This window comes from Brienomyrus brachyistius, chromosome 8, assembly GCF_023856365.1.
Source record: "Brienomyrus brachyistius isolate T26 chromosome 8, BBRACH_0.4, whole genome shotgun sequence".
NCBI lineage: Eukaryota > Metazoa > Chordata > Actinopteri > Osteoglossiformes > Mormyridae > Brienomyrus > Brienomyrus brachyistius.
In genome coordinates, this window is record NC_064540.1 from 10,320,739 (window position 1) to 10,335,621 (window position 14,883).

General features: G+C 41.5%; 1 protein-coding gene across 2 annotated transcripts; it reads right to left on the reverse strand.

Annotated features, from left to right (window-relative positions):
• Positions 1-460: 460 nt before the first annotated feature.
• On the reverse strand, positions 461-5,216 carry ube2v1 (ubiquitin-conjugating enzyme E2 variant 1). 2 transcript variants are annotated; one of them, XM_049022421.1, is made up of 4 exons: positions 5,074-5,216; positions 3,625-3,773; positions 1,687-1,812; positions 461-1,539 (listed from the first exon to the last, which is right to left on the reverse strand). In XM_049022421.1, the coding sequence occupies exons 1-4, from the start codon at positions 5,093-5,095 to the stop codon at positions 1,393-1,395; spliced, it is 444 nt and encodes a 147-aa protein (XP_048878378.1). In that variant the 5' UTR covers positions 5,096-5,216; the 3' UTR covers positions 461-1,392. The 2 variants fall into 2 exon arrangements, with proteins under 2 accessions (XP_048878378.1, XP_048878379.1); XM_049022422.1 differs by having other exon boundaries at positions 5,064-5,095.
• Between the last annotated feature and the right edge of the window lie 9,667 nt (positions 5,217-14,883).

Here is a 14,883-nt window from a genome sequence, read left to right on the forward strand (position 1 = left end):
CGTACATGTAGAATTTGAGGACACAAAGCTTGCAATAGTTTTGAACCTTGTCCTTCAAAGTAGCAAAACATGATCACTAATGATTGTGAAGGTCTGGCATTTACTATCTGCAGTGGATGGTATGGGAGGAATGTATGGGAAGAATGGGCACTAAAGGTTGGTATGGTGAGACGCGCTGGTCTCTTTCTTAACAACATACTTTCTATCCACAAAGCAGTGGCACAAAGCTAATCATTTGGGGCACAGCCCCTGTTTAATGTGTGGTGTCAAAAACAGTGAATGTAGATATCAGACATACAGGTGACCAGAAAAATAAGAACCCTGTCTCATGCTTTATATTGTCCCCCCTCTAGTGTTGAAGTACATGAATTACACCAAAATTGAGGTAACAGAATTGGCATTCAAAGGAGCATGGTGCAAGAGGGGACACGCTTGGGTTAACACAATTTGCATTGTGCAGTTGGTTTAAACAAAGCAATTTAATCAAAAGGAAGAAAATATGGCTGTTGACAAGTTAGCCTGGACAAAACCAGCATGTCCCGCCACAGACAAGGATTTAAATTAGAAACTGGATGTCAAAGTCAAACACATCATTAAAATAGTACATTGATATAATGGCACAGTTTCCAATGGATTGGTCTTAAGACTTGCACAAAAATGAGAAATTGCTATAGAATGTGTAAAGCTACAGATGATTTGAAAAACTGATGAGTACAGAATGTACTGCAATATTCATAGCAAAGCCCTGTTACCATATCCAGCTTAGTCATGAGAAAATGTCACGACTCATAACTGAGCATGTCTCTAAAACACATACACCCTTAATCAGCTCAGCATCCTGCTTTCAGTACTAGAGAAATCCAGTATAATGTAAGGTGACCCTATAACAGCATCCCAAAACCAGTCCACTGGGCTGAACAGCAAGCGGAAGTAGCTTTTGAAATTTCATATAAATTCAAAACTAGGCAATAGGAAGAAAAAAAAATGTCCTCTGTTTGCACCAGAGGAGTCATTGCCTGTTAACTGCAGATTTCCTCACAGCGTAGCTCATCAAAAACAGACTCACACAGTTACACGCAATAAGATCATTTATGTTATTTTACAATCGGCAATTGTAACAAATAATAAAAAAAAGATTAGTAAGACGTACAGTATGATAATGGTCTCCTCTGCTCGGCCTAGTAACCCAAAGCATGTCTGTCTATCTTGTGAAGAATGGGTTGGGGGGGGGGGGGGGGGGGGGGTAAGGGACAGAGAGGGGTGCAAGGGAACACACACTCCATAGGCTCAGATGGAATGAAGGCTGCAGGGAGGGAAGAGTGTGAAACACAGGAAAGGAAGGAAGGCTGGGATGAAGGATGGATAAAACCGTAAGGAGAAGAGGGTCAAGGCTCAGTTGCTGTAGATCTGTCCCTCGGGTGGCTGAGGCAGCTTCATGTTCTCCTTGCAGGCCATAAGACGACGCAGCTCCTGCAGGACCACGCGGATGCTGTACGAGTTCTGCCATTTGGCCAGAGACGACACTGCGCGCATATCCACCTGTAGGGGGCGAACCGGACACACGATGAGCGAGAGCCACTGCTGAGGGATACACAGAACCGTCTCCTTCCTTAGACGCTTAGACGGGCACCTTTTCACCGTGGTTATCATGAAATGTTCTGCCCTTCACAGTAGGGGAATACTTACGACGCCATTCGAGTTGTGGACGCCATTCAAGTTGATTTTAGTCACAAATCTGACGAAGGGAGGACTCTCTGGATATCTGGGTCCACACTCCACCTTCACGCTATACATTCTGTTCTCATAGATTGTCTGCAATTAGGTGGGATGACAAAAAATATTAAAGCTTGTCTCTTGTGATACTAACCAAGAAGTCTGGCATCAAGTCTGTTAAAAAGTAGAATGCAAGAATTTTCTTTTACTTTTTAACATTTTCAGTTCCATCCCACAATCAAATTCCAAACACGAAATGAGACATTAAAAAGGTCAGAACCAGAAGGCAACCTTGTCATTTTAGCGTACAAGTTAATTCTCTTACCAGCAAATTATCCAGCCTCTAGACTATTAGCAAACCAAAAATCATCATTGTTCATAGATACTGTGGCTCACCTAAGTAGTAAGAAAAGCTTCATCTTTGTAGTGTTAACAGCAACAATAATTTAAACAAACAGGGAAAAAGCCTTTTTACACGTCAGCATGAACTTGGGACAGGGACCAGCTGAAAAGCTTAAACGACCATGACATACATGGAGAAAGGAGATGTTAGCCAAAGACATTCTAGTCCAATTTTCTGAATGAAGTGGAGCAAGACTTTTCAGAGTGCTGGGACCATGTCTTCCCAGCATCTCCTTAAAGATCAACCAGTATCTAAGCAGCTATTTCAATTAACATGGCATGTGAAGACTCAAAATATCCCCCAATAAGATGCTGAGTAAGTGAAATGCTAAAGTGCTTTATTCGGTTTTAGCCTTCTCTGTCTCCTCTCTTATGTATATAATATCCATCCATCCATCCATCCATCCATCCATGTACCCAGTTATACTAAGCAGAGTTGTGCCTACCCCAGAAGTTATGGCCATAAGGCAGGGAATAACCCGATTGCAGGGTATATAATACACACAATACCTACTAATTTGAAAATATCAATTTCATTACAAATTACATACAACGTTAATATTCACATATCTTAGACTACTAAACCCTGTGTTAAAGAGCCGGCAGACATCTGTGATATCAGCAACATCTGCTATGGGAAACTGCAATGCTGTTTTGAAAAATGTGGTTGTCGTTTGCAGGAAGTACAATGAAAGCATCAGCTTCAGTCTCATTTTATTTTCTCCTCTATACTGGCTAAACTTGCTTTGCAGTTTTCACTGAGAGTCCAGCTGATCTCAAACAGGTAAGTTTCTCTCTGGGTCTTTATGATAAGCCAATCTTAGCACTGAAAATGTGAAACTTGCCACCTCCTACACCAAATAATTATGAAATAAGAAAACAATCCCTTCATTCCACTATTTAAGACATTCAATGGCTAGAAAATTCTAAAACCACCACTGAACCTGGCCTATAGCGGATGGCTGCGTACACAGATTGAATGATAAGTACACTGATCTGTCATTTAGCCTATACCCAGAGAAATACTAATCACTAATTTTAAGTTCTTAAGATAAAGAATGGACAATGTGCACAAGTTAAAGGAAACCACCCTTTTTCCTATAGTAAACATCAATTTTTGTTATAGAAAAACTCTTCTTCTAGTATTTGCCATGCAAAAGTAACAAGAATCAACAACTCAAGGAAATATTATATTTTGAGTCATTAAACAGGAAAATATGGACCTGCAACCAAATAACTAGTTAATTGACCTCGAATAAGCAATAATTAATATTAAAAACAGCAAGGAGTTTACAAAAATGCACACAGAGAAAACTTCCAACACAATCTATGGCTTCGACCTTTCAGTAGATGAAGCATCTGCAGGAGTAGAGCTGAGGAACCATGTATAGCAGAGGACATTTTTAATAACTGTATTTTCATACACACAGGCAATACAAGCTAAGAAATAACATTATTTTATGATCACTGTTATTAATAATACAAGAGGCCTGACTTAAATGTGCTGACCCTGGGTGGGCCAATGATCATCCCTCTCCAGCGAGTCAGGGTCATGTCCTCATCGTCCTCCAGGCCCCAGCTCACGGTACCATCTCCTACACCCTTCTGACCCTCCTCCAGCTCCTCCAGCAGCCGGAAGTTACGGGGAACCTTCACGCCTGAAGTGAAACAAAGACACTGAACCACAGGAAGTAACACACATACACATATAATGTGCACACAGACTACAGCAATACACAGGCTTATCTTGGACAGTGTTCGCCCTTGACCAGAGAAATTATACTTGTTATAAAACAATTTCCTAAATACTGCGTCTTAGACAACACATTTTAACATATAGCAACATGAAAGCAAAAATGACCGCACTAACAGTAGATTATACTGAAATCAAAATGCATAAATCGTGACATCGTGTCATCAGTTCAGCTCAAACGTCAGGGGCGATGATCCGTGATCAAAACCCGAAAATACAGAAGGTAACATATTTAAAATGTAACGGAGACGTTATTAACTTGGCAAATAGCAATACAACTAGCAAGAGCACAGGAAAGGAAGTGGTTGCTAGATAACGCAGACATAGTGCTTGACAAGCTTCCAAATTCTTTTTAACCATTAAAAAATAATGTAGAATGGTAAAAGACTTGTTATAGAATTAACTCAATACAAAGATCAATAAAAAAACTGTTTCGCGTATTGTCCATCACCCCTGTCGTTAACGATGACAATTTTTATATGAATCATCACAACAGGCCTCAAATATGTGATAAGTGCGCAAGAAATGTTTAAGATCACAAGCTAACTATGATATATTTAAAGGTAATGATGAAGCTGGGTAGTACTGCTTTATATTAGTAAAACAGCTGGCACAGAAAGCTAGTTAATGAAGAGTGAAATTGCCTAATATTGCTGGCAGTTTTAATGTGATGTGATTTTCATCAAAACATTGGTACGATGTCAATACGGTTTTTTTTTTACTTTAGCAAATAAATCATAATACTACGGTCAAGGTGATATAAATGTGTGAATTAATATTAAATGATAATATTACAAAGGATGTAAAACTCAGGATGAATAGGTTTTAACAGCTGGTCCATGACACGGAAGTAGAGCTTTGGACAATCTGCTTAAACGTGACAATTGTGGTAAAGGCTGTGCAATCACACTGCAACAGTGAACAGTTCGAAAGGCACCGCATATACCATAACATTATTTCTGTTACGAAACATCTTTATTACCGCATAATTTTATAGTTTTCCATCTAGCTACCTTCGTTTTTTCCTGGTCTACCAAGGCAGTGGTAAACGATTAGTTATATAAGTACCCCAATGTATACTTATTTAAATACGTTTACAGTTGGAAAGGCACGCTTTATTGATAATATTGAATATTATGTCCCCTAAACTTGGACACTTAATAACATACACGACAATTACGCAGCCAATACTAACATATTCTCACCTGATCCGGCGGCGGCCGCCATCTTGTCGCTATCTAACGGGATCGCGCACGCCACCTTGTGTTCATTAAAGGTATGACTCTATCCCAATTTACCGACTTACCTGCCTTGCCCAGTTTGTACTTCACTTTTCCGTGTGCTATTACGGCTCGTGCACAGTGAGAGTGACGTAAATTTCGTCATCAGGAGTGTTCTTGCAGACTATGCACGTGCAGCCGAGCTCGGAGCGTTTAGGGTGCGGTGCAGTCGGGGTTGCCAACTCTCACGCATCTGGCGTGACATTTACGCTTTCAGACGGTCACGCAAGAACTACGGCAAATCTCTGTTATTCCATTACAAATCTAAAATTACCTACATCAAAAGCGTCGGAGCAGTTTGCAAACCATACACACTATTTACAAGGTAATAAACTTTTACATACATGTAAATGGCAGATGGACGGATCGATGGATAAAGGTTTACATGTCTACTGAAAGAGGTGACCTGTGGCTGGATCAGGGGATCGTCCCCCATGAAGACCCATAAAGACCATGGGATTTTTCTTGGAGTTTTTCTTTATCACAGCCCTAAGTTCATTACTTATATCAATTTTATAAGCAGTGACAGCTAGACACAGAGGAATTACAGCAGCTTGTATGTGTCATCAGTTCATTAGTTTTAATAGCTATAACTGCTAATAATAAAATAATGTGCAGTGCAGTTAACTGTTAATCACATGAAAGCAATATTTTCTGAGTCGACGGGGGAATTAGTTTTCTTATTTCCCAGTTTATATAGAGCACCGAACCAGTGCCGGTCAACCCATTAGGTAACACAGGAGGCCCCCTAGGGTGCCCTCTCCTGAGGGGGCGCTGACTTAGCAAAGCAATTTCACTTCACGTCTCAGACAGGGAGTGCCCGGCGATGAAGCTTGCCCAGGGCTCTCATGGCTTTGTCCGGTACTACACCTAGTTATATTGCCTGAAGAGAGGTTTGAGCTGAAAACTAATTTCTGACTGCTTAAAATGACTTTTCAGATGCTGTTTGATTCAGTTTCAAGATCTTGTTTCTTTAATCAAATCCATCCATCCATCCTTCTTCTGTACATATGTAGGGTTATGGGGGTACAGAACCTACCCCAGAAGCTATGGGCACATGGCAGGGAATAACCCACAATGGGTCACCAACCCATCACAGTCTCTGCCAGGGTTCCGTGTTTGTAGTGTGTGTGTGTTTGTGTGTGTGTGTGTGTGTGTGTGTGTGGAGTTTGCATGTTCTCCCTCTGTTGTCATGGGGTTTCTCCAGCCCTCCCAGTCCAAAAACAAGGATGGATGTTTTTGGGGAAACTGGAAAATGCCACAACAACATAAGGAGAACATGCAAACTCCACGCACCCAGAGCCAAGGTGAAGATTTAAATCCTGATCCAAGAGGTATGAGGCAACATTGCTGACCACTGCATTATTAGTTTGACAGTTGACAAACCTGAGGAAATCTTCAAAGGTTCACACATTGATATAACAGCTGAGTGTGAATCAGAGTAACATGGAAAGAAGGGATTGCATCTTTGTGAATAAACAGAATTGCTCTTATACTATAGAGAGGAAACCGGTACCTTCTCTAAACAAAATATTCCAGCTTAATCTGGATCTGCCTGCTATTGCAATGACTGGTGTTTCGTGACGTATCACAATTCTGATATAGGTGTGTCAGATTCACCCCAAGGGAACACTATAATTTCAATAATCATGAAAACATTATTCAGCAATTGTCCATAGTCGATAATCCAACAAAATATTATAATCTCTAATTTCTCTATGTGTCTTATTTACATCATTGTATAAGTCAGTATACTGCAACATGGGAATATCAAAAATGGAAGGATGGATAGAATTTGGATTTTTTTGTTGTTGTTTTTTGTCAGCGTTACAGTTACAGCCCCCAGCCCCCACCCCCTCCCTCCACACACACGCACAGGTTTATAAATACATCTTTGTGGAGACTCTCCACTCATTTCAATGGGGAAAACTCACAACATGACGACCTTAATCCCTACCCAGCCCTAACCTTAACTATAAGTAACCAAACAATATACGCATTTCTAGTTTTTTGACTACATTCACAGAGCTTTGTGGGGATCTAAAAAATGGTCCCCACCACGTCGAAATAACAGGTTTTTACCACATTGTGGGGGCTGTTTGGTTTCTTTCTCTCGCTTTCTCTGTCACACAAACACACAAATAAGAACAGGACATTCTGGATGACATGTATAAAGGTAAATGAGAAAATACAAGACAGGGATTCAAAAAAAGCAATAAACAGTATGTTTATCTTTGCCAGACCAAAATATTCTTTTTTATACAGACCATATGTTTATATAGCTGTCTAATCTTGTGACACACACACACGCACACACACACATACACACACACGCGCACACACACACACGCACACACACGCACGCACACACATACACACACACACACACACACACGCTCGGGTGCATAATATACCTAAATCTAAATCCAAACTAATCCCCAGTATAATTGGAGATGTAATGTAATCCATTCCTACAGGTGTAATCCTACTGCCATAAAGGCAATCGCATTGTTTTTTTTCTGTGGTTTTGTGGCAAGTTGTGGTGCATAGTTCTGTCACAAGTGTACAGACTCACAAAGGCACCAGATAAAACCTGGAACAAAAAATGGGTCGAAGGCTTCTTCAACAACTTTTCTTGGCACAACAAGCCAACTGAAAAATCACTTCAAAGACACTCCTTACACCTTCCTTCCCAGAAGCATGATTCAGCCTCCAGAAAATTCCTGAAACCACCCAGATACCTCTGTTAACAACCTACCGAGGAACTCAAATCCGTGTTGGGTTGGTTTAATAACCTGAGGCTTTAGCAGACATTGAGCTGGTAATAAATCACCATGGAAACATAAATGCACGCCAAAGCCCAGCCCTGTTACTCCGCTGCCAGCTCAGTGCTCATACATCCAGCTTTCCTGTTCCACCCAAATGCTGTACTTTTTAAAACTATGATAATTTTAAAAGCTAATTTTTATTATCCTTGGTATTGTAATTAAGAGATCATGGATGTTTAAAACCCAGGAGCAGAGTCTTAGATTACATGTTAAAAAGAAACCTAGCTCACTAAAATCAACTTTAATAAAATTAATCTTGTAAACTTCATGATTGAACACAAACTTTGCCGGTGTTCATTTACCGTTGTGTGCTACCACACTGGATGTACAATAACCAAGCACTACTTTTAAAGAATTTCTCATAAGGTATATAAAATTAATAAATGTGTGCTTTTGGTACTCATTCATCTCTCCTGAATTTTGTCAGAAGAAATTAATAGCGTAGAGTAAATGTGTTTAGAATAAATATATATGTTGGCATTTCTTTTTAAAAACTTGTAATGCAGACAAGAAAAAAAAACATGGATTCTCCAGATATTTAAGGCTATCTTCAGTAAAACAAGATGGTGAACAGAGCCACATGACATGAAGATGTGAGAAAGGAACACATCTAGGAACATTGGTAACAGGGTCGGATTAATGCATATGCTAACCTAGGCCATAGCCTAGGGGTCCAGCAGCCATCAGGGGGCCTGTCTAGGAGAATCATGGGCCCCTCCTCTGGAAACATGAAATAGTCACCCACCGACACCTGATCGCTTGGCAATTTTTGCCACCATTACATACCCCAAGCATTACCATAGGCACCATGAATGCTGATTACTGGAATAATGGACATTAGAATAATTTTTCATACTGTATCATTTGTTTTTCCTCTCAAAAAACGGCTCAAGCGGCTTGCTTGGGGGAACCGCTCGGCCGTGTTGGCTTCAGGCCCCCAGGGAAGTTAACGCACCCCTGGTCGTTTGGGGTCGGAGCAGGTAACATGAGAGATGGTCTTTTACTGATAGAGTTTCTGGAAATAAAGAGGAGGCAAACTGAATGTGTCCCCCCCCCCCACAACCCCTATTTTACAGCTAGGATTATTTTATAAATTATTCTATGAATGAAAAAAAATAATTGTATTCATATCAGCTTAGATGGGTAGGTGTAATTATTTTTAGGTATTACATACCATTTGTTTATTTACACTATATTGTTATACTTTTAATACGTAAATGCTTCAAGATATGTAGTAATATACTACAGAACTGGATACATCCATTCAGCTATCCATTTGTCACACGCTTATCTAGTACAGATTCAAGATTCAAGAGGTTTATTCGTCACATACAAGGTTGTACACATACAACATGCAACCTTGGTCTCTCCGAGCAGCTGTGCATGACAAGAGAATAATAAAATATATAAAAATAACAATAAAAAATAAAAAAATATATATGAAAAATGTTCAGCTGTACATAATCTATAATAATCTAGTAATAAGGTAAAAGTGACTATGCGGTGCAATATAAGTGCAATGTACAAGAGACCTGAGATATGTACTGGCAGTTTGAACAGTATGAACTGATATAAGCAGTACTCATAGGATTATGGGCACTCGTACACAGTGTGCACAGCGTGATGTCAGTGTTACAGTAATTGAAGAGTAACTGTAGAGTCCAGTGGAAGACTGAGAACTGTCCTGGTTTAGGAGCCTTATGACCTGGGGAAAAAAGGCTCCTCCTTGACCTTTCAGTTCTGATCATAAGACTGTCGAACAATTTGCAGTTCAGCAGGCAAAACAGAGAGTTTTTGGGGTGGGATGGGTCTTGCTCTGGTTCTACACTGGCTGGTGTAAATGTCTTGTAGGAAGGGCAAGCAAGTTTCTGATGCAGCACTCAGCTGCTCTAACCACCCTCTGCAGGGCTTTCCGGTCCAGGACAGAGGTCAGTATGCTTTCTACAGCAGCTGAGTAGAAAGCTTTAAGGACAGCAGGAGAGACCTTAAACCTCCTCTGCTGCCTCAGATGGTAGAGCCGCTGCCTCGCCTTGCTGACCAGAGCACCTGTGTGTGTGGACCAGGTGAGGTCCTCCTGCATGGACGCTGAGGTTTTTGAAAGTGCTCACCCTCTCCACCGTAGCACCATTGATGTTTACAGATGGGTAAGAGTCCTGCTGCCTCCTGTAGTCCACAATCAATTCCTTTGTTTTGATAACGTTCAGTTGGAGGCTGTTATCCTAGCACCACCTTTCGAGGTTCTCCACTTCCTTCAAGTAGACAGACTCATCATTGTTGGAGATGAGGCCGAGTACTACTATGTCATCAGCAAATTTCATGAAGGAATTTGAGCTGAGTGCGACTACATAGATGTAAGTGTAGAGGATGTACAGCAGTGGGCTCAAAACACAGCCTTGTGGAGCTCCCGTGTTGAGGGTGTTTGTGCTGGATACACAGTTGCTTACTCTCACCACCTGGGGTCTTCCTGTAAGAAAATCCAGAACCCATCCACACAGCTGGTCACTCAATCCCAGATCCCTCAGCTTGGGATGTGGTGAATCTGTGTCCTATCCCTACACTATGAGCAACTTAGGTTAATAAACTCACTTAAATGCATGCTTTTAAGTGTAACACGATGAGGGAGACATTTTATGCGCAACCCTCACTAAGTGGTTGATGGGTCCCCACAAGGTGTCATTCCCCTGGTCATAGCTGACTTCAATACGACCACTGGCATTCATAGGGTTGGCTATAAGGATTGTGTTGGTCCTCACAGGTCTGGTGACTGTGGTGAAAGTTGCTCCATGTTCCTTGACTTACAGGTCACTAGATCCTGGTTCCAGCAGCCTGGACTGGGTGCTCTACTACTGGTGGCGCTGCGAAGGATGGATTCACATATTCATGGGCAGATGCTGGAGGTTCATACAGCTCCTACAGTGCCCAGTTTGTGAATTCTGACCACAGATTTGTTGTTGCTAATCTGAACATTCAGCTTCGATCCAGCAGGCTACCGCCTAGTACGACAATGAAGCTGGACCTGGTCAGGTCCCAAGATCAAACTACTTCTAATAAGTTTGCATGCAGGTTGTGTGAGGACCGTGCAGACTCTGGTGCAACTGTGAATTTTAATGTGAAGTGGGAGATCTTCTGTGACAAGACCCTGAAGGTTGTTGAGGGTTGTGTTGGTGTTGCCAGTGGTCCCAGGAGGAGGCGTTTCATCTCGCAGGGCACCCTGGATATTGTCGAGAGGAGTTGGTGTGCATAGCTTGATGGAAACTCTGATCTGTACCAAGATCTGCAAGGGCCCTAAAGGTAGATAAGGAGATGTTTGTTAGAGGGATCTATGAGTAATTGCTACACCATCTGTGGTCTAGTGAGCGATGTTCTGCTTACAGAGGAATGGAAGCATTACACAAACCAGAATTTGCTCCTCTGAGAGTCGCAATCAGGGCGAGTGATGGAACGGTCCTTACGGATGACAATGCAGTTGTGACTTGCTGGGCAGGCTGCTTTGAGCAGCTATTTAAAGCTGAACCTCCGGCTAGGATGATGGACATCTACTGGTGCACAGTTCTTGAGGCTGATCCTCCAAATAGCTGTGAGCCACCTAATCTCACTGAGTTTGCACAGGTGTTGAACTTTCTGAGGGTAAGGAAGGCTGCAGGGATCTATGGCACTTGGGGTGAACTTCTCCAGACTGGTGGTAAGGTTGTTCTCCTGGCTTTGCAAGCAATCTTTGCTTCCATTTGGGAGATAGGTGTCATTTCAAATGACTGGAAAATGGGACTTGTCCTTATCTGGAAAAGGAAGGGTGATCGCCTGGATCGCGGTAGCTACAGAGGGATAACACTGCTCTCAGTGCATGCTACTTGCTAGGGTCATTCTCAACAGGATCCGTGATCACTTGCTTGCCTACCAGTGTCCGGAGCAGTCTGGTTTTATGCTTAAGAAGTCTACCCTCAACCACATTCTGGCACTGAGGGTTCTCATCTACTATAAACATGAATATCAGCGTTTCTTTGCAGCAATTGTCTATTTTCGTTAAGTGTTCGACTCAGTTGCTCCAGCTGCCCTATGGGACATACTGAGATTTAGCGAGATCCCCCTCGAAGTTGCTGAATGTCATGGCTGGTCTGTACACCAGTACTGTGAGGCCTGTGAAGAGCAGAGGCAGAACCTCTGCGTTCTACATTGTTGATTCTGGGGTTTGTCAGGAGTGTGTTCTTGCTCCAACTCTGCTCAATGCTTATATGAACTTGGGTGTTGGGCAGGGTCGTGGGGTCCAACAGCTGTGGGGCATCTGCTGATGAGGAAAGATTCACTGACGATGCTGTGATCTTTGCTGACTCAATGGAGACTTTGATCGGGGCTCTTGAGAGACTAGATGAGGAGTCTGAACTTGCAAGTGTCCTGGATTAAAACCAAGATCCTGACCATTAATGACCTCTTGGACACAACCATCAGCAGTGTGTCTGTCTGTGGAGAGAATGTCGACCACATTCACATTCATGTCTCTGATGATTCTTCTTATGAAGACAGTAGATGGATTGGGAGGTCATGAGGTTGTTGGAAAGGGGTGTGTGGTGCCCCCCGATATCTTTGTAAGAGGACAAAGGTGCAAGTCTTTAGAGTCGTGACATTCCCTGTTTTGCTGTATGGCTTTGAGACATGTCCAGAGACATGAGACAAAGAGTGGACTCCATTAATATGGTGTCTCTTTGGAGAATCCTTGGGTACCGCTCGTTTGACTTTGTGCCGAATGAGTGGTGATTCGGCTCACAGGATCCTCATTGCTGAGGACTGGAGGAGGTTAAGGGACGTCCTGGTAAGCAGAAAGATGGCCATTGCCAGAAGGTGGGACTGGACCGTGTGTCAACCTGGGGGGTGGCCATCCGGGATCTCAATGTGTTTCTTCATCTGATGCGTTGAAGCAGTGCATTCTCCCCAACCTGACCTGACACATGCTTTTGTAGCAAAAGAGGAAACTGGAGTATCCAGAAAGACTGGTGTGGACATGAGGAGAAACATTTAACATTTAAACATTTAAACTCCAAACACAGTGGGACAGAAATCAGTGCTGACAATGTTGACCAATGTACTGCTCTCCATGCATAATAGACTTAGCTGACATTTATTAGGTACTCCTGCTTGTTAAAAGGAGGGATCTAACCTGATACTATGTAGCAGAAACATAATGAAATGACTAATGAGAGTATATGCTGTAGAAATATTTGTAACAGTGGAATTAGTTCCTTGTAGTTTTAGTGGCAATGTTTCAAATAGTAGAAAGTTCTTCCTATTTATGAATTTTTATAATATATGAAAAATCCCATACATAAATACAATTCATAATTCAATTAAAGTGGGCGCTAGAGCTGAAAAATATTTTTTCAATGTTTTTCAATGACATCGCAGTATGTGGTCAGTGGTCACACGGAGGAGCAGTATGTCTCAGTTGAAGCCATGTTCTGAATGTATGAGATGCTAGGCTATATGTCCTTTATGCATTATTTGTTTGGTTTCTCCCCCCCCCCCCCCCCCCCCCCACACACACACACACACATTTAACATAAAATATAAGTTTTATGCCAGTGTGTCCCCCGCACATTCAAAATGCTTCTGACGCCCCTGCCTTTATGTATTATCTAGCCAGATCAATGCATACTGTGCAGGGCCGTTTCTAGCTAGTGAAAAGATCCGTTTACCCGGGGCTTAACTTTTCTTTATTTTTTCTTTATTTTTTGAAGGAAGATTGGCATCAGGGGCTAAAACACACGGTCTTGACTTAAAATACTCGGGGCTACAACCCCGAGTGATCAGGCTTAACGGCGCCCATGATACTATGAATGTTTATGGCCCCATTATCAGCTCTTGCCTGACGAATTTTGATAACGACTGAAGGTCTCAGTCCACTTCTCTATCAAAACCATTACAGCGAGGACTCGCTTCAGTCGAAGTATTTTGACATCAGTTATTGGTGAAACGCTATTACCATACAATCAGTAATTGTTACACAGAAGAAAGTTTTGCACTGTTTTGTCTGATCGTATTTAGATACAATATCGTGTTATTAGTTATCTATAAATCACTTACGCGTTTTAACGATCCTTAACCCTTAAACTGACAATACCACACTTAACTTTACAATGAACTTCCAGATTGTTGATTAGGAAAAGCAAATATATACAACTTGATTCGACTTTATTCTTGATCATCACAGTAGTGGAAAAACGACAATAGTAAGATGGGCTAAGCCAGTAGTCTTAATATCAGAACAATTGCGGATTTGCTTACAAACACGGTCTTGGAGTATATAATAACCCAGACGTGTGTCTATAGGCTCTGTCACGCTTAATCTTCGTTCCTAACAGGGCATTAATGTTTTCTGCCGTTATCAAGTGAAAATTTTCATCACCGATGGAACGAAGAACACTTAAATGGAAAGTAGTGACTGTTTTAATTAGATGCCGTCTATAAACAAGGAAACCAGTGATTAAATAAAACATCTTGCAAAAGAGAAATAATGCAGACCAAAATGCAGACCAGCATTTATCTTGCGGAAAAAATGTACATGCAAGTCAAAGGTTCAGTGACTAATACACAAAATATTCAACTTATCGATGTTGCCTGTTGTCTGCACAAACGCAATGTGGTCCATAGATGGAGATATTGCGATTTCCTAGATTTTAATTCACCTAGCGGGTATAGAAAAGAGACGGTTAATAAAAGTGTATTGAGTAACACTGTTTATTGTGCGCTTTCATATATACATATATAACGATTGCACATTAACCTCGGTTCAACAATATTTTATTTTACGAAATTAAAACGAATACATTATGAAATACATTTCACCTTAAATACAGTACTTCACTCCTCTCACTCCAGCTCTTTGTGTAAGGTACACTGGTGTGCTCCCACAATCCAA